This window comes from Monocercomonoides exilis, assembly GCF_001643675.1.
Source record: "Monocercomonoides exilis strain PA203 chromosome Unknown scaffold5-2102611, whole genome shotgun sequence".
Taxonomy (NCBI): Eukaryota; Preaxostyla; order Oxymonadida; family Polymastigidae; genus Monocercomonoides; species Monocercomonoides exilis.
In genome coordinates this window covers 18,921-38,844 of record NW_027150550.1, presented here as the reverse complement: position 1 = coordinate 38,844, position 19,924 = coordinate 18,921, and the positions used below count along the sequence as shown (strand labels likewise).

The following is a 19,924-nucleotide window of genomic DNA, read 5'->3' as shown; positions in this document are numbered from 1 at the left end:
GTAGTGATTTAGTGTGGGATAATGGCATTTGTTCTTTTTAAAAGTTTGTTGAAAAAGTTGAAACAAATTTATTTTTGATTGAAAAAGTTATTTGGAGATATTTATTTGGAGAAAAATCTCCGAACAATTAATTTTTCCAAAAATTTAAAGATGCTTTCACAAAATTTTTGTCATTTGAAGAAGAGATCGGAGAATTTGATATTCTCGTCAGAACAGAAGAAGCTGTAAAAGGCCACACTCCTCTTTTGACATATGATTCTTTCACTGTCGATGGAGTTATTGCAGATGCTACAGAATTTGAAAGTGCAATAGCGAGAGTGGATCGATATTCACTAAAAGTTAACTTTGAAAGAGGGCTAAACTTGTTGTTTATTGCGAGCTTAAAACAAGAAAAAAACATTAGAATCACTGGGCTGCAGGAAATGAGTCATACTTGGAGAAAACCAAAGAATAGCAATTAAATTCTTTGTTGCTTCGCTTTTCACAATTTTGTCATTATGTGATCTGTGATTGTTCATTAGAAGAAGTGCTTTCATTGCTTCATTTTGATTGATTTTTGCGGAAATCAGTGGAATCCAGCAATTGAACATAATTTCTCTGAATATCTAATTTGCAATCCATCCTGATGAAAAATAAATGCATCGGATATTAAAAGCTAACAACGAAGAAAATTCATCTGGAGTTTCCTCTTTTTAGACGCAGCATAAACCAAGGAAGTGATAATCCATGCGCACATATGCACAAGCAAAGATTTTCATTTGTTTCCTTTTGAGCAGCAGGAGAAGAGGGAGAGATCAGATTTTTCATGAAGACAACAGGTTTCAAGGTTGTAAAACTTTCACTCAAAGCAGACTCATAGAAATTGAATATGACTGAAGAGTTTTTTCTATATATGTCATAATTTTTTTGAAAAGTTCCTTTTGTGAAATTTTCAAATAAAACAAAAATTTCATGTTTCGATCAAATAACAGTTCTCAATCATGAAATTTTAAAAAAATTGAAACAAAATGTTGACAACGTTATTATTTCCATTTTAGTTAAGTTTTTGAGTGAGAACTGATATTTGATGGGTGATTATTTTTGTTATCATAAAAATTTTCTGGGTGTTGTTTTTTCTTAGATTGAAAGTTTTTTGAAAAAAAATTTATATTCAAAAGTGAAAAAGAATGACAATTGTTTTTCCTAATCAAAGATTAAAATGTATTCAATTAGCCTTTTCACTTTTCAATTTTTTTTTATTTGTATTCTTGAAATATTTTTGCACCGGAATTTTTGTATGAAAATATTTGATTTCAAAAATAATCACCCATATCTAATTTTTTTTTGTAAAATTCCTTTTGATTAATTTTCAAGAACAATTAAAATTTCATATTCTCATAGATTTTCTGTTCCCTCTCAAGAAACTTCACTATTATGGAAACAAAACACAAGCAATGTCATTATTTTCATTGAACAGATGATTCGTGAATGGGAACAGAAAATTGATGAAAATATGAAATTTTTGTTTTTGTTGTAAATTCATCAAAAAGATGTTTACAAAAAAATTACCAATTTGATCATTTTTTGCAATAAATCCATCAAATTTCTCCACGACGCACATATTCTCGAACCAAATATGTTTATTATTCTAATTTGCATTGCAATTAAGTTTGACGGATATGAAGCAAAAATATGAAAATAAGGTTCAGTAAATATTACACGGATATTAAGCATTTGTGACTTTTCAAAAAGAATGACCCATATGGAACAAAATATGTGACTTCAAGCATTTTTATCGATAGACTTTGCACTTTTGGTTCATTAATTGTGATCAAAAAAACAAATAAAAGTCTTTTTTTTTTTTAATTTTTTTTAATTTTTTTTGTCGCACTTGTGAAGAAACAAAATTATTTTTTATAACATTAATTATGCATGTAATCGGACATGAAAATACAATAAATTTTGAAATCTGAGAAAGTGATATAAAGTTATTGGAGAAACAAAAAATATTTGTATTGGGCAAAACTAGCTTGAAAGTTCATATTTTTCCCCATCAGTCACTCACTATTCATGTTAATTGTTATATGTTGGTAACAATAATTCTCAAATTATAATGGTTGTTTCAGTTGAAACAGTTTGTCAATCTTTTTATTGGAAATGCCTTTCATTATTTCAACTTTTAGTACATCATCGTTTGAAACAGTTTTAACAGGATTTATTCCAAAAATAGACCTCCACTTCATTTCATCCTTCTTGTTTCGAAACGCTTCAAAAACGAAAGTTTCATTAATTCGTTCCTTCTTCTACGCTTGCAAAACGAGAAAAGTCAAAATTCCTTTTATCGTGCGAATTGCAAAGGCACTCAACTGCACACCGAGCCTTGTCTGCCAGATTCGAACCGGATAAATAATGAAAAAGGGAATTGAGAAAAAAACATGTTAATGACTCGAAAGCAAGAAAAACGAGTCATGGAAATACTAAAAAATTTGTGAGACAAAAGAAAGCAAATCACATAGAAAACGCTTAGAGCCGTTGTTGCGAAAGTTTGTCATAAAACGCCTTCTCACAATTTTCATTCTTCATTCATAAAAAGGCAGAGCGAGGAATTGATGATCGTTCCTTCAAGCGCGAGAGACGAAAATAGGATGAAAATATCTGAACAAAACATTATTGCATTGAAAAATCATTTGACTCAAAATGTGAATAGAAATTAATTTTCAATGATCTTTTGTGCTGATGAATCAGGTTATCATGCACATGAAGATACAAGAAAGGTGAACCTTATTGTAGGAACAAATGGAAATCGTGAAATGGATCACACGCCTGTTGACAGAGGAGAAAAAAGGTTATAATTGCTTCATTGTATTTCACTTGATGGTCCTTTTGTCCCTCCTTGTTTTCTGGTGCAGAAACTATTCAACATTAGATCCATTCAGTTTCTGTCAAATCATTCCGGAATTCAGGGTTGTGTGGAAATCGGAAATTCGTCTTATTTCACAAAGGAGTTGTTTGAAAACTGGATTGAGAAAATTTTCATTCCTCATGTCAACATTAAAAGAATGATTTTGCCAGATAAACACGCACAGGCAGTGTTGATTCTTGATGGCTGCAGAATCCACCTATCGGATAATGTATTGACTCGTCTTGTTAATGAGAATATTTTGCTTTTGGTTTTGCCTCCGAATACAACACACTTATTGCAGTCATTGGATTTATTTATTTTTTCACTTTGGAAGCTTCAAATACAGCAGGTTAGCTCGGGTGCAACACACGACAGCGTAGAACAACTTTTGTGGGTTGGAATGAACGCAATATTGCAAGTTTCTTCATCGATAAACATTTTTTCTGCTTTTAAAGAAAGTGGACTTGTTAATGATTTTCACATGATTCCTTCAACAGCTCAGATCTTTGAAGAAAGCTTCAAAAAAGTGAAAGAAATTGAGAAATTGGACAACAAATCATTGCCGCTTTCATGTACAAGAAAAACAAGACAAACAAAGGGATGTGATTGGGGAATAATGAACATCGACAAAATGCCAGTTAATTTTGGACTTCCGCAATAGTTTTTTGTTTTTGAACAATTGAAATGTTGAAGAGTTATTATCATTCGTATAAAATCGATCATTTCAAAAAAACATGACAAAATAAACAAAATATTCGTCAAATCTTTGTTTTTCATAATTTCAATAATACAAAAAGAATTAACAATTAACAAGAACAGTGAGTATCTGATACGAATTCATTTTGCTTTTTTAAATGGAACGTTTTTTTCCTTTCAATTGAAAACAACAGTAATAAAAATTAATTCAAAAAATCAATCTTTAAGATTAACTGTCTTTTATTATTTTAAAGAATTTCAAAAAGAAATTATGACTATAAAATACAAACAAGACATTATATCATTGAATGAAGGCAATGAAAAACAACACGATGATCATCTCAATTTTCCAATTATCTTTAAGAAAATTGATTCACAACACATTCAACAAAGAAAACTTTTCTTTTATTGAACGAAGTGAAAAAATCAAATAAAAGAAAATAACCTTTGCTATTTTCTTTTATAAAAATAATGAATTTCAAAAAGAAAAGAAAGATTCAAAAGAAATAGACGAATTACACGGAAGGATTATTCAGAAAGTCATTCAATAGATTTTAAAAAAAATGTAATTTCAAACAAATTAATTGAGAAAAATAATTCTTACCATTCATTATAAAATTAAAAGAATTTAGGTGCAAATCAGTAAAAAACATGAAGAGAGAAGGATAAAAGAAAACATTGATAAAAGGAGCAAAGTTAATAACAATGTTATATTTTGCATAAAAAATATATAGTTCTTGCGTTGAATTTTTTTTTTTTTTGCTTTTTTCTTTCAAAAAATCTTTCCATTTCTGTCAAATTCTTTTTTCAAGCCTAGAAAATCACTTTTCTTCAAATCTTTCTCAACTTTTCTTTCTTTCTTTCAATTCAAAATATTTTTTTGTTTTCTTCTTCTTATTCTTCTTTCTATTCTTCCTCTCCTTTTTCATTTTCCATTTCGATATTTTCAATCAAATGTGTTAATTTTTGAGTTTTCCTTTCTTTCTTTTTCTCTTTTTCTTCTGATGTACTATTTTCTTTGATTTCCTCATCTGCCATTCCTGTTCCATCATTTTGTTCGCTAGCTTGAATCGAAAAAGTGCTTGTTCCTTTTACAAATTCTTTTAAATTCACATTTGTTGTGTCTGATTGTAATCCTTCAGTTAACACAGAAGAAGAAGAAGGAGATAAAATCTGATTCACAGCTTCTTCAATAAATTCATTGCTTATTCCTTCCCTTTTTTCATCTTTCTGTAAATGTTCTTCAGTTTTGCTAATGTCATGCGTTGTATTGCCCAAATGTTGAATGGTTGATGTATTTTCAATTGAATTTGATTCCATCACTGGATTCTTTACTGATCTGCATTCTTCTTCTTCTCTTTCATCTGTTTCCCCTTCTAATGCATTTTCTTCCCTCTCCACATTAATCCTCTTCTTTCTCTTAACTGAAATCAAAATGATGCAAATAACTGCAGCAGCAACAATAACAACCACAATAGGTACAACAATCGCAACAATTGTTCCTGCTTTTGTTTTCGGATCACCTTTGTTCACCGTGTCTGATTCTGGATCAGATTCTTGATCCTTCTTCCTCTTCAAATACTTCTCATACGCATCCTCTGGCTCAGATTCTTCATCTTTTGCTCCCACAATCCACCCAGCTGCTGATTCATCAAAATCTTTAGCAAACTCAAATGCATCTTCTTGTTTGCAGAACTCCTCAAAATCTTTTGCAACTATGCATATTGATCTCGATGATGAATTCGCTGTGTTTGAACCATCAATCTCCAGATTGTTTGCTGACGGAAGCTGAAGATTTGGTGTTATCTTTGTCATCCAAATGTATATTGCTCCTGATTTCCCCATTGGAGCCGAACATTTTTTGAATGTACACTTGCTTTTTCTTCCAATCGTCAAAGTCGATTCTTCTGAGTATAAATATATCTCCATCCCTGCTGCTTCTCCCAATTCTGAACTCACTTCCTTCATAAGCATCCCTTCAACAGCTATTTTCGTTGCATGACTTTTCAAATCTTGAATCAAAAATATGGCATTTTTTTGAATATTCACATTGCTGATCTCCACTCCATTCAACGAAGCTGAACTCACACCGCTGAAAAAAAATGGAGATGAAAAAAATGAAACGCAAATTGAATCATCTGCACATGAAACATTGTTCAATGTGACTTTCCCACTTAAAACGTTCACAAGTCTACCTTCAACAACACCGTCTCCATCATCATTTGTATTCATCTCATCTGATGATGATTGTGTTCCAACTCTGACAAATCGGCAATTGCTGATCGTGAGTGAAGTTGACATTTCATTTCCAAAAATCAAAGAATTCCATTTGTTCTCTAACGTGGGAAAATTGAATGCCAAATACTTGAATTCCACCTCTTTTTCGCACGTGAATAGAGCAGACATTGCTCTAACATCACAATCGATTGCCACTTCAACATTTCCATTTCCATTGCTGTTCACTCCTTCAATGGTTATTCCCTTTTCGTTGCTAATTGTCATTTCTTCTGCTGTAAACTGGCTTTCGTCTTTTACAATCTCTATGAAGTATCCTACAGAACAAAGAACTTCATCAAGTTTATCATATGCAACTTTCAATGAACTCAATGGTGAATAACTTGTCAATCCGTCTCCTGTTCCTTTGTTCTTTACAAATATCTTTCCTATCAGATCAAAATACTTGGACACAAAATCAAAAATTTTTTCTGTGCCATCAACACATGCTGCAACAAACCACAAATTATCATTCCGAGTATAATTTGTTGCAAAACTCTTCTTCATTTCAACTGCTATGTCTTCGAACAATGAGTCATTTGCCATCATCAATAACAGTCCAGTGTCTCTTTTTGATTGACCTTCTCCGACTGTGCATTTGTCAAATATCAGATTCCTCCCATCTTTGGGCCATTTAATCTGACTTGCTGATTCAATTGCAAGCATTCGTAGATATATTCCTCCAGAGCCATAATAAAAATCACCATGGCATGATGAAAAAGTTGTGACACCTCCATCTCCAACAGTAAATGTGCTTTTGTCGCTGTCAGTTGTGAAAGACAAAATTTTGCTCGTGCTTTTTAAGTCCGAAAATGTGCTCCCATTCAATATAAGATCAACTTTGGTTTTTGCATAACCATTTACATTGATAACGGAGTCAGTATATATTCCATTATCATAATCATTAATTATTTCAATATTGTTCAAAGCTAGATTAGATAATATTATTGTGTCAGCGTTACTTATAGAAAACAGTTCGTACTCCGATTTAAATGCATTTTCTTCATCCAAGCATTCAACTGACTCCATCGTCAATGAACCTTGATATTGGTAAACAAGTCTAAAATCAATTACGTTTTCCCCAGCTGGCCGAATAAATCTGCAGCTGCTTATTGTCAAGCTTGCACGTTGCTCATTTATCAAAGCCAGTATTTCATCATTTTTAGGTTCTTTTGCCAATGTTGCTGGAAAATGGAAAGCTATACATTTGAATTCCATGTCGCAATAACAATTAAATAGAGTTTGTCCTGGATTTATGTCACAGTCCATTGCCACTTCAGTGTTTCCACTTCCTTCGTTATTTACTCCTTCAACCGTAACTTTTTGTTTATTTCTAAATGTAACTGTATCCGCAGTTAATAATTCTGTATCATAAACGACTTTCATGAAACAAGCACAATTATCGCTCAGGAGTGAATATGCTGAATATAAAGATTGTCTTTCCTGACCAATATATAATCCGCTGTTGGAATTGTTCCCGCTTTGCTTGAGGAACACTGTTGTAACTGGTTTTGATGGATCATCTTGTGAGTAAACCGATATTACGACTTGGACAAGAATTAACCCCCAGAACATTCTTCAAATAACACTTATTTAAATATTTATTTTGATCTATATTAATATAATAAGAAAATTGATTATCGTTTTGAGATCTCAATAATTTCAAAAAACTTCAAAAATTTTGAATGAAATTTAAATTGTTTTTCTCAATAAAACAATTTTTTGATTTGAAATTTGTCAGCAAAATTTCTATTTATCTTTCATAAAGATTCAATTGATTATTCATTCTGTAACTTTATTGTTTACAAAGAAGTCCAGTCCTTTTTTGCTTCAAATTTTCGTCTTATGTTTTGCTTGAAAAAATATGATCAAATCATTTCATTGAGAAATATTTAATCAAAAAATTTTTGCAATAATGAATAACATTTTCTCTTTTATCACCCAGTTCGATAAAAAAGGATATAATTGAAGATGAAATGCGAAAGATATGACAAAGATTATTGTTATATTCAGATTTATATGAACATATATATATGTGTATTCTTTAATGAATAGTCACAAAAGTTCAAAAATTTCAACCATTGCTGCTTCTAAAAAAAAACTCCGTTTACATTTTTTATCTTGAAAATTGTTTTGTTCAACATATATTTGTTTGTTTTTCCATTAAAAACTTCACAGTTCCAACAAAAACTGAGAAAACAATGTTTTATAATATTTTTTGATCACTAAAAAATTGATTTTCTCGCATATTGCATAAGTTATTTTTCTTCGACACATAAAACTCTAGGGAACGTTTTTGACGTGCAGAATATCTCTGAAATTTCAATTTTGAAAAACAAAGGTATTCTTTTTAACTGTTATTTTTTCAATAATTTTCTTTATTAGGGTTCAGGTTATTCAAATGATGCACAATATCTATCAAAGACTGATAACAATTATTTATTCGAGCAGAATGCATTGTTGGAAGTGAAAAGATTACAGTCAGGACTTTCTACAGTGAAAAACACATTTTTGGGATTGCACAATTCTACAGTTGGACTCAACAATGTGGCAATTGAGCATTCTTCTTCAACGTGTGTGCTAATAACAGACAAATCGACTGTAACAATGGATTCCTGCATTTCCCACCAAAAATCGGAATCTCCGTTTCTTTTGCAAAGTGGGGCAATCTGTTTCACAAATATGAGTTTGATCCCCCAAAAGAATCTTTGCATTTCCAGCCTCATATTTTCATCTGATGATTCAAATTGTGTTATTTTGAGAAATTCCATTGTTGCAGATCTGGCTGTTTCATCATCAGACTATTTCCTACTGTCTGGAAAGAGCCAAAGTGAACGGATTCATGATTGTGCCTTCAGAAACATGTCTGTTAAGCACGACAAAAACACTCCAATCAAACGGATCAATAATTCTTTTTGAGGTTTCTGGAGTTGAAGATTTGATTTTTTGTGGGCTTTCAAAGTTTATCGGAAGTGAACGCAAAATAATGCAGTGCTTTCCGCAGGACTGATTTATGTTCAGAATTGCTTGTTGAAGAGAAGAAATGTGAACTGGAAGAAGATTATTTCCACAACTTCATTGCTTTCGCTTTCTTCTGCAAATGAAATTTCATTGAAATTTAAAGTGATTTTGATGAAATTGAAAGAGCAATTACATTGCTTTTGATTTCAACAAGAGAAACGTTAATGGACGCAAGTAAAGAATCACAACATGAACGGATAACCATGGAGAATTCGCTCACTTAACTGCTGATGACTTTCTTTGCAAAGTTTACTGGTTCGCAAATGTTCAAAAAGCTGGAGACCGATCAGAAGTTGTATTTTGATATTTTTTTGAAGAGAGAACAAGCGAATGCGAGCCAGCAGTTTCATTATTGTGCAGAAGAAGGAAAATAGTAAAGAAAACATCTTTATCAACCCGAAGAAGACTTGACATCTTACGGAAAGCAGATGATGCAACTGTCTGATGCCCAGAACTATTCCTTTGACAGATCCGATTTTTCATTCTCTTCTTGGTAATCATCGAATGTACCAGGGTTAACAGCCAGATCGCCCATTCATTTCTATAGACTTGGAAGATCCCACACTTTATTTTCATTTCAATATCAACGGAAAACTTTACTGAATCGCTACATCTTCAATTGCAGCAAACTCGTTTATCATCTCTCTCTTTCTGTCCGAATTTTAAAGAAACATTTTTCCATCTAATGTCAAACGCCAATTCTACACCAGACATTTCACTTTTCACTCTTCTCTCTTCAATTAGCAATCGTCCTCTCTCTTCCTCTCCTCCTTCTCTTCTCTTCTCTCTCTCCTCCCAAACAGCCTGTTCCCAATAAAATGTTACACTCATCTCTCCATCCTGCTGTATCATCCACTCCACTCCACAACTGGCTCCCCCACAATCCCCTCCCGCTCTTCACTCATCTCCTTCTTCTCTCCAATCACTTTTATCATCACATGATTGTCCCGCTAGCTACCATACAAATTATAACAACTAGCTTTCACACACATCTTGGATGAGCATGGACTCTCTGTAGGGATTTCACATCCAAAATCTGTCATTCCTCTTCCTATTCCTCTTCCTCTTCTTCTCCTCGTTCTTTTAATTCTTCTTCTTCTTCTTCAATCTCTCCTTCTCTTTCTTCTTCTTCTTTTAAGCGAAATAATCTATCAACAATTTATATTATATTTCCTAACTCAATCAAATTCTCCAAATTAAATTTTGATTCATTTTTCTCAAATAACCAAAAAAGATGAAGAACTTTATTATCCTCTCTGGAGGATTTAAACTTCAGGATTTTTTTGCACTTTGTTTTTTCAATTTTATTCAATTGCTTTGTTGCATTTTGAAGTTATGGGGGGAAAAATATTTAAATAGATTCAAACCACTGTTTGTTTTCTATTCTGTGAAATGGTAAAAAAAAGAAAAAATAAAATTTTGAGTTACAAAATAAATAACATCTCATTTACTCAAACATTCATAAAATATTCAATTAAGTCTTCAGACAGTAAATAAGGATAAAAAAATCTGTTGTGATATTTAAATCTTTCATGAATGCTTGTGATGATATCTTCTGATCCTTCTTCTTCCATCTTTTCAAACACTTTCCTTTTCATCTCTTTTATTTTCGCTATTTCTATTCCATTATTCTCCTCTTCTTTCAATCTACTTGAAATCGTTTTAAAAAATGCAAAGGCATAAAATATCATCATGTCATTCAAAGTTGATTGATTAATTTCTTCCAAATAGAGATCAACAGCTCCGCTTTTCAGCAAGTCATCAATTTTCACATTTTCATTTTTTGCTATAAGTCGAAGTGAATCGAGGAATCCATTACCAATATTTTTGTGATAGACCCTTGATGCATGAAATAATTTCACAAGGATGACCATAAGTCCAGTTAGTTCTTCGTTCCACAATGTGTATGAGTATATGAACATATCAATCGCATCGAACTATCTCCAGATTATAAGCTCTTCCTTCACTTTTTCTTTTTCTTTTTTATCAACTTTTCTCTTCCAATCCACACACTTTGACAGATCTTCTATTTCTCCTGCTGCCGCTCTCACAAAATGCAGTTCTTTCGTTATCACTTCTTCCAAGCTTTCGTCAGCTTTCAATCTGCAAATCAAAAAGTCCCAAGCACAATGATAGGCGAGTCGCGTCAGATTGTGATTTTCTTGATGATAAACGATAATTTCTTTGATTTCATTCAGATAAAGTTTTTCGTTGGATGAACTTTAAAAAAGACAAAGATGAAAATCAGAAACATCAAAAAGAAAAAGAGTTTTCATACTCTTAGTCCTAAAGTTGTCAAACCCAACAATGCTATTTCTGCTTCTTTCTCAGTCTCCTTGTTTTCCTCTTTATTCAACGCAACTTTGAGGAGACAAGGCACACAAATCGATAACAATTCAGGTGGGAAATCATGACCAAGAGAAAGATAGCATTCGCAAAGATCAGCCAGAAGCTTTTCATTCTTTTCCTCTTTTTTCTCAAGATCTTCCTCAATAATCATCTTTTCAAATCTTTTACACAACGAAGATTCTTTAAAAGAAAACAATAAAATAAATATCATTATTTTATAATATCCAACGATCTTTAACAACAAAATTGCATTTTCCATCGAAAGTTTCTTTTCTTCAATCATTTGGTGAATTTTGTTGAACAGCTTTTCTGTGAAAACTGATTTAAATTCATTATAATCCATTTCTTCAACTATTCCATTCATTTCTTCAATTTTCAGTTTCTGCTCAGTGTCGGTGCATTGTTCCATCTGTGAAAGTTTCTCTTTAATTATGTTCAAAAAAGAAAAAAAATAAAATCAATAAACAATCGTCTGTTCCAAAACACAGACATACCCAGAAACGTTTGTTCATCTGAAGGTCTCTGTGAAATCACAAAATAAACCCAAAACAACAAATAAATTCATTTTCGAAATATTCGTGTTTTGTTCAAATTAAATGAATTAAAAGCACCAAATCAAAATTTTTTAAACAACACAGGATTCGAAACCTCTTTTGGCATCAAAGATTTTTGCATCAAAACAAGCAAATCTTTGTATTAAAAAAATCAATTTTCGCGCAAATAAGTAAGGGTGACCAACCTATAATTTTAAAAATGAAGGTTTTTTATTGATGATATGTTGAGATAAAAGTTTGTTTGAGCTGTTTAGGTTAACTTCCACAGATGCAACCATGCGAGTTATAGCATTGCAGAAGAACAGGTACTTTTCTTGCAGATGGAGGAGAGAGTGGCTGTTTTCCAAAATTGTTTGCGAAAAGTGAATAAGTGTGGGAAGTTGCATGAAATTTGAACATGGTGAAAAATTGCAAAATGTGTGACATATCGTCAAATGCTATATTTTGAATGAAAAATGATTTAAGCTAGATGCAGAAGAAGCGAGTTGAATTTCAGAAAGATTGAATTGGACCGCTTGTTCATTTCGAGGGAAATGCTGTGTCCTTGGCATATCTTTTGCTCAGGACTTGTTTAACATGGTTTTGGAGGGGAAGATTGGTTTTGTGGAAAAGAAAAGGAAATTGAGGGATTGGACAGTGGAGGAAGCGAACAGAGCGAGATGTTAAATAGGCCTCAATAACAATCGCCTTTGCCTTTACACGAATCCTACTAGAAAGCCGTCAGCGAAGACTTGACGTTGAACAAGTCTTTGAAAAGGAGTTAATTTAAAGAATATGTGTTTTCATCTGATATCACAGCCAACTTCACAATGGATTCTCAACATTCGATGATGTTCTATGCCAGGCATTTATTCTCCAGTTATCTGAATTTTTTTATGTGGCAAGAGTCAATTTTGGAGAACAAGAAAGCCAGTTTGGTTGTTATTCCCAATCCATTGGAGATGGGAAAATATTTCAAGACCAAAAAGATGGTTTGACTTTTTTTGTTTTGTTCATTTTTCTTTTAAGATGTTCTTTGAATGAATACAGATTGGTTTTGAACAGGAATACCGCAAAGAGAGAGAAGCCATTTTTACCTTTTTGAAAAGAGCCAGAAGTTTTGAGATTATTCTTGTTTGCATCGTATTCAACGATGGCGTTCATTTCTTCTGCCATCTATTTTTCATGCTTCATCATCTATTAACTCATCATCTTCTTTATAGTCATCGTCATTCCAATAAAAATTGCTTGATGGAAACAGCCATTTTGATGCTTTAATGGAAAGATTTGCAATTTCTGGTGAAATATGCAGAATTGGGTGAATAAAATGTGAAAGGAACTCTGATATTTAAGCCAAAGTTGAAATTGGAACACTTCCAAAAAGAGAAGAAGAGAAAGGAGGGTGATGCAGCGATGGACAAGAAAACAAAGGAAAAAATGGTTGTGAACAAGAAAAGTGAATTTGAAGAAGACGAAGAAGAAAAGAGAAGAAAGAGGAAGAAGAAAAAAAGAGAAGAAAGAGGAAGAAGAAAAAAAGAGAAGAAAAGAGAAGAGAGAGAAAGAAGAAATAAGCTTATTTTTTAAAAGAAGACGAAATATTCGACGTTCTGAGGAAAAGAAAGGAAAGAGAAAGAACTTTGCCAGATTTTTTATTGGAGAAAGAGAGAGAAAGCGAAAGAGAGAAAGAGAGAAAGAGAAAGAGAGAAAGAGAGAGAGAAAGAGGAAATTAGCTTTTTTTTTTAAAAAAGAAGAAAAAGATATTTTCAAATGAATGACATGAAAGAAGGAAAGATGTTCCTCATTATGAGGAAAGAAAACACAGAGAAAGAAGTTAGTTATTTTTTATTGGAGAAAGAGAGAGAAGAGAAAGAAAGGAAGAGAGAAGAAGAAGACTTCTTTGAAATCAGCTTTGAGAAAAGAAGGGGGAAAAAATATTTGAATAAATTATTCAGGCAAACTTCCCAAAAGATGAGCCGAAAGGGGGAATTTTCATGGAATAAAAGGAAAATATTTATGGAAAGAAGAAGCGGAAGATAAAACAAAAGCTGGGAAAATCAAGCAAAGAGTGATATTTCTCCGGATGAAACTAATTCTCCGGATTTGGTTTCAAAAATATTAACAAGTGAGATTTTGAGGATATCAGCAGGAAAAGCGAAGAATAATTATAAAAAGAAGAATAATAAGAAAGGAGTTATTTCTCATCAGATGATTTGTGCGAAGAGGTTTCAAATTTTTTAACAGGTAAAAGAGAGAAAGAGAAAAGATTACCCGATGAAACATAAATAAAGAAGGGAAAAGTTGAAAGGAAATGATGAAAAATGAAAAGAGAGGGAAAATTGAATTGAAAAAGATAAAACAAAAAACATTTTGGCATTTTTTTCATTCATAAAACAACAGCAATATGCTCAGAAAATATCATTTCTTTTCCTTTTCAAATTATAATCATCATCATCATCTTCTTATTATTATTATTTTTATTTTTTTTTTTTTTTCTTCTTCTTCTTCTTCTTTCAATTAAAATTCCTTTCTTCTTTGATTTAGCCGGAAAAATTCCGCAATTCACAAAAGAAGGGTGAAAAAAGGAATTTTTTATTTTTTTATTTTATTTTGATTTTATTTTATATTATTTTATTTTTTGAATAATTCTTCTTTTTCTTCAGTAAAATTTGTATTTTTGCAAAGAATTCAATCTTCTTCTCTTTCTTATTCTCCTCTTAATATTTCTTCTTCCTCTTCTTCCTCTTCTTCCTCTTCTTCTTCAAAGCTATCAAATCCTTCGTTCTTTCAACTTCCTGAATCAAAATAAACTTAATAATCACTTCAATAAAAGAAACAGCAAACCTTCATTTCGAACTTTTACATCAATTTCTTTTTCTTTTTTTTTCCCCCACTTTTCAATGTTCGTTTTAATTTTAAAAAAATTCATTATTCCTGGTTTTGCAAAAGATTCAGCAGCTGATTCGCTCATCTTCCCCTTCAAATAAATTTTTTGTCCATGAAACCTCAGATTTTCGATCCTTCAGAATAAAAATTGGGAAATTTGTTTTCAGTTCAATTCGATCGATCAACGTTCTTAACAGATTGTATTTCGGGGGGGGGGGGAAGAATTTCATCCAATCTCTTTTCTATGTTGAATTTCCACCTGGAAGCTGATAGCTCTATATTCAGTTCAAAAAATCTTTAATTTTCCATTTATTTTATTTTTCGGACTCCGAGAACTGAAAAAGAGAAGAAAGAAAATATTTTCGCAATCAAAAGAAAATTTAAAAAAACGCATAAATACAAATATTTGGATTTTAATAAAATTGTTGAATTTCCTTCGAAGATGTTTTTCATAAAGATCAACAAGGAATATTGAACAATAAATGCATCATTTCAACTGTCCCATTCCACCACATAAAGTTATATTATCTGTTCTGCAGAAAAATATAAATTTACCAATCTCTCTTTAGCCAAAAGTTTTTCAAGTCCAAAGAAAACAATAAGATCATAATTTCCATTACAACATACAGAATCTGAAATTAAACGATTCTTCTCTTCATAAAGCATTGTCAAAAATGCAAATGCAAATAAATTTGGTATAAAAGTATTTATTTCTATGATTATTTTTTGTTTTTATTATTCATCTGTTTCATTTCTCCAAATGAATTAAAATATTTTATAAATGCAAAATAACTTGTTTTCTGGTTACAATGCATTTTAAAAATGCAGGTTAAGAGCGCCAATGAAAAGTTTACAGGTTTGCAATTGTCGTTGTATTTGAATTCATGCTGATGATGATTATGACGTAAATTTTTTATGAAAGAATTGTTTGATAAACTTGAAGGTTGCAAAGAGGAAGAACAAATGCAGAAAATTGAAGAAATGAATGAACTAATGGAAGAAATGAACGAAAACGAATTCATATCAGTAATTTCGATTGGAATGTTTGAAAAAATGCACAAAATGATTGAAGAAAAGAAAATGACAATGAAGAATGCTTTTTATTTGATGGAACATATTGGTCATTGCAAAGAGTTGAAAGGCATATTTATTACCAGCTTTTATCTTTCTAAATTGTACTATTTTGTTCAAAAAATGATTATTAATGAAATTGAGAAAAAAGAAGAAAAGAATGAAAAGATTTTGGCTGATCTTTGTGAATGCTATCTTTTATTGAGCCCCGGGGTTTCTTCGGAATTACTTTCAATTAGTGTGCCTTGCCTTCTGAAAGTTGCATTGAGGAAAGAGGAAAGCGAGGAGACTCGAAAAGAAGTTGAAATGGCGTTGCTGGCTGTGAGCAACGCAGGATATTGGGTTTGAGTATTTCTGATATATTTTTGATATTTTTATTTATTTATTTTTTATTTTATTTTATTTTATTTTATTTTATTTTATTTTATTTTATTTTTTTTTGAAAGTCAGTCGAACAAAAACTGTATTTGAATGAAATCAAAGAAATCGTGCTATTTCATCAGAAACATCATAATCTGACTCATCTTGCCTATCAATCAATTTGGCTTTATTTGATCTACAGATTGGACTTTGACAAAAGTTTAGAGAGAGAGATTGTGTTTAAACTGCATTTTTTGAGAGAGGTAAAAAGGGAAATGGAAGAACTGACAAGATGTGTTGATTGGAAGAGAAAAGAAAAAGAAAGAGGAGGAAAAGTGACTGAAGATGAGCTTATTTTGATGAGATGGTTCAAAACATTGGGGATATATTTTAGCAAATATCGTTCGAAGAATGAAGAATTTGATGGATTTATTGACAGCATTGTGAAAGTGCTTCGAGCAGCAAGAGAAAATAAAAGAGAAATCAGCAACAAGTGCATTTATACCTTGAGGGAAGCAGCGAAAAATGAAAGTGTGAGAATTGATGACTTGTTGAAAGAAGGAGCTGTTGAAGCTGTTTTGGAGGAAATTCAACAATCAGCATCAATATGCAAAAGCACTTGTTATTGTTTGCGATTCTTTTTGAATATTTCAAGGCGATTGAGAGAAAAGACGGATAATGAAATGGAAGAAGTGAACAGAAAGGCAATGAAAATGGAGATATTCGAAAAGATGGAGGAAGGTGGATATGAAGATGCCATCGCAAGCTTTCATGAAATATTTGGTTTTCTTAATAATAAATTTTATGGTGGTTTATCGTTGAACATTTCGGATTATTCTGTAAATGTTTGAAAAATTGTTTAGAATTTAAAAACTCAAAATTTTCATTTTTCTTTTTCATCATTTCATTTTTCAAGAAGAAATTGAGTTATTTTGCATTAGCCATTTTCCATATCTTCTAAATGAGACAAAACAATAAACAATAAAAAGGAATAGAACACAACCATGAAATGAGAAATAATCATTATTGGATCAAAAAACACTCATCTAGTTTCCTCAAAAGTTTTTTTTAGAGATGTTAGAATAGGGATGAAATGAAATTGCCATTGGTTCCAATATCTGTTCCTTTTTTAAAAAAAATCCTGAACTTCTAATGAAACGAAACAGTGAAAGTTCTTATTATTTTTTGAATTAAACTTTTGCGGTTATTATTTGTTGAGCAATTAATGATATAGACTGTTGCATGTTTGTATTCAAACTATTTCAAAACTGACGAAATGATTGTGAAGCCTTCAAGTGATAAAGATATTAACAAAAATCACTTCTTTGCAAATAGTCAATTCTTCTGAACAACCACAATGAAATGGTCAGAGGCTAATCAAATAAATGAAAAATGTATTTTTTTAAAAAATAATTCATTTTTCTCTTCTTGCAATTTTTTTTTTTATTAAGTTGTTTTCACTTGTCCTTTTCTTTTCACGTGAATAATGGAAATATCCACATGGCTTAAAGAATGCATTTCTCTCCCTTGTTTAAAACAAAGGTTTATAATTTTTAATGTTTATTATTGTTGATTATTCAAGTGCTTCTTTAAATGAATCTTTATCATGTTGAAGAATATCCAACATTTGTACATTTTTTTGTGCATGTGCATCCAAAATAAGATTTTTGAATTCATATTTGTAACTTTCACATTTATCATTGTGTTCATGCATTATCCTCAGAAAACTTTTTTTGTAACTCGCAATTTTGAATTGCTTCTTTATTTGTGCCAAGCGGTTGTGCAAGAAATTCATCTCTCTTTGTTTGTGCTGTGTGTTTTCAGTGTTATCTGATTTTCATTCATTTTAATATGGGACAAAATATTTGACTTCAGTCATTTTCATAGAAAAATTATGCACTTTTCATTGACTTTTTGAGATTTAAAAATTCAAAAAAAATGGGTCCATTTTTTGACGTTCGTGAAATGTTGGAAAACTTTATGTTTTGACTTGAACGATGCCTGTTTACGGATATGAAAATCAATTTTATTTTGAAATCTGAGAAAGCGAAACAAAGTTCGAAGCGAAACAATTTTTTCATGCTTTGTGCATAAAAAGCTTGAAAGTCCGTATTTTCCCCCATATTCACAAAAAAATTCGTTTATTTTTATCCACTTTCTTCTTCATTGAATTGTTTCCGAATTATTCCCTTTGCTGATCCGAAGATGATTGAATCACATTTTGGATGCAAGAGATTTGTATCGATGATCCATAAACTTGAGATAAAACTTCTGTTACTGTTCCTGGTCAAATACATGTTTTCAAAAAAGAATTACTGATTGCTGAAAATTGAATTGTTGCAGCTATAGCATCCAGAAAAATATTTGACAGGAAAACCTTTTTGCACGCAATGTTAATAGATGATATTTTTGAAGCAAGTTGTCTTAAACAAGATTTTTTCCCAAAAAAAATACTACTGAATTAAGGTTGAAGAAAATGAGTAATCCAAAGAGGAAAATTCTTCAAAATTTTAAATTTGTTATTTACAGATGAAAAAACTTTCGTTCAAAATTGTTTTTCATGATTATTCACCAATTATTAATCACAACGAAAATGAGCCAGCTTTTCCTTTTTTTTTGTTGGAATTTATAAATCATTGGAAAAAATAGTCTTGAAAAAATCACATGTTGTCCTTCCGGAGCTTGTATATACATATTTTGTGAAAAACGAAGAAAAATTAATGAACTCGGAAGGGATGGTCTTGTTTGGCAATAGCAAACAATGATTCAAACATGAGCCATCAGTACACACATAAAAACACATTGCCTCAAACGAAAACTTATGTTGAGTGGGTGGTGAAGAAGGAAGCTGATCCTTCAGGCAAAAAACAAGTTTCAACTTTTCTTTTCCTTGTCTGAGAGAAGTTTCAATTTAATTGTTAGTAATTGATAATGATGAAAGACTTTTTTTTCCAAGTTCGCTAAATCAGCAAGCAATGTCCATATGGATTTCTGTGATTGTGCTTATATTCATGCAAATTTTTGAAAATTTCACATAATTATTGTGAAGGATTTCGCTTCATTTCAACAGCTTTAAAGCGAATTCTTTGTCAAAAGAAACTTCTTTGTATGAACTATAATCACATTTTCACATCAACTCAATATCCAAAAATAAAGAAAATGAGTTTATTTTCAAACAGGATAACAGAAAATTTGTTGATTGAACATTTGAAACTCTCACAACTTCGAGTTCAGATGGGGGAAAATATGAACTTTCAAGCTTTTTCTTTGAAAACTTATGAACTTTTTATTGAATTTTTGTGATCAAAAAATAAGTAACAATGTGTTCAATTTTTGAAATAATTGTGAAAACACAAAACATTGAGTAGTTTTTTTAATAACACATGTTTAATGACATGAGAATCTAATTTATTTTGAAATCTGGTAAAGTAAAAAAATGTTAAAAGTGAAACAATTTTTTCATGCTTTGTGCATAATAAGCTGGAAAGTCCGTATTTTCCCCCATTTATGGCAATGATTCAATCAGACTTAATCATTTTGTGAATGGAATATTCAAATCAACATGAAGTGAGAATGAGTGCACGGTGAAGAAATTTGATGATTTGATTACATAAAAACAGTCGAATTTGGAACATTTTTTATTTAACCCAGATATTAAACATTTGCGACCTTTCAAAAAGAAAAACCGATCTTTGATATTTTGAAAAAATTTATTTTATTTTCTTTTTTTTTTTAAACAATAATATCACTTTTATTGTAAAATATAGCAAATTCCAATTAACATATGAAGCATATATTTGCTAATAATTGTCTATGTGCATTTCAAAAACAACAAAATCATTTTTTTTCTAAAACA

The 19,924-nt window shown here is 31.1% G+C and overlaps 3 protein-coding genes across 3 annotated transcripts; 2 read left to right on the top strand and 1 right to left on the bottom strand.

Moving 5' to 3' along the window:
- Positions 1–4,324: 4,324 nt before the first annotated feature.
- On the bottom strand, positions 4,325–7,426 carry MONOS_13642 (uncharacterized protein; the record flags this gene model as incomplete). Its single annotated transcript, XM_067866363.1, has 1 exon — positions 4,325–7,426. The coding sequence occupies one exon, from the start codon at positions 7,424–7,426 to the stop codon at positions 4,484–4,486; it is 2,943 nt and encodes a 980-aa protein (XP_067734083.1). The 3' UTR covers positions 4,325–4,483.
- A 5,224-nt stretch (positions 7,427–12,650) lies between these two features.
- MONOS_17038 (uncharacterized protein) lies at positions 12,651–13,160 on the top strand (the record flags this gene model as incomplete). The annotated part of the gene is made up of 3 exons (XM_067869918.1): positions 12,651–12,746; positions 12,805–12,871; positions 13,108–13,160. 3 exons carry the CDS (start codon positions 12,651–12,653, stop codon positions 13,158–13,160), a joined length of 216 nt encoding a protein of 71 aa, XP_067734082.1.
- A 2,299-nt stretch (positions 13,161–15,459) lies between these two features.
- On the top strand, positions 15,460–17,004 carry MONOS_17037 (uncharacterized protein; the record flags this gene model as incomplete). Its single annotated transcript, XM_067869917.1, has 3 exons — positions 15,460–15,493; positions 15,560–16,050; positions 16,155–17,004. The coding sequence occupies 3 exons, from the start codon at positions 15,460–15,462 to the stop codon at positions 16,917–16,919; spliced, it is 1,290 nt and encodes a 429-aa protein (XP_067734081.1). The 3' UTR covers positions 16,920–17,004.
- Between the last annotated feature and the right edge of the window lie 2,920 nt (positions 17,005–19,924).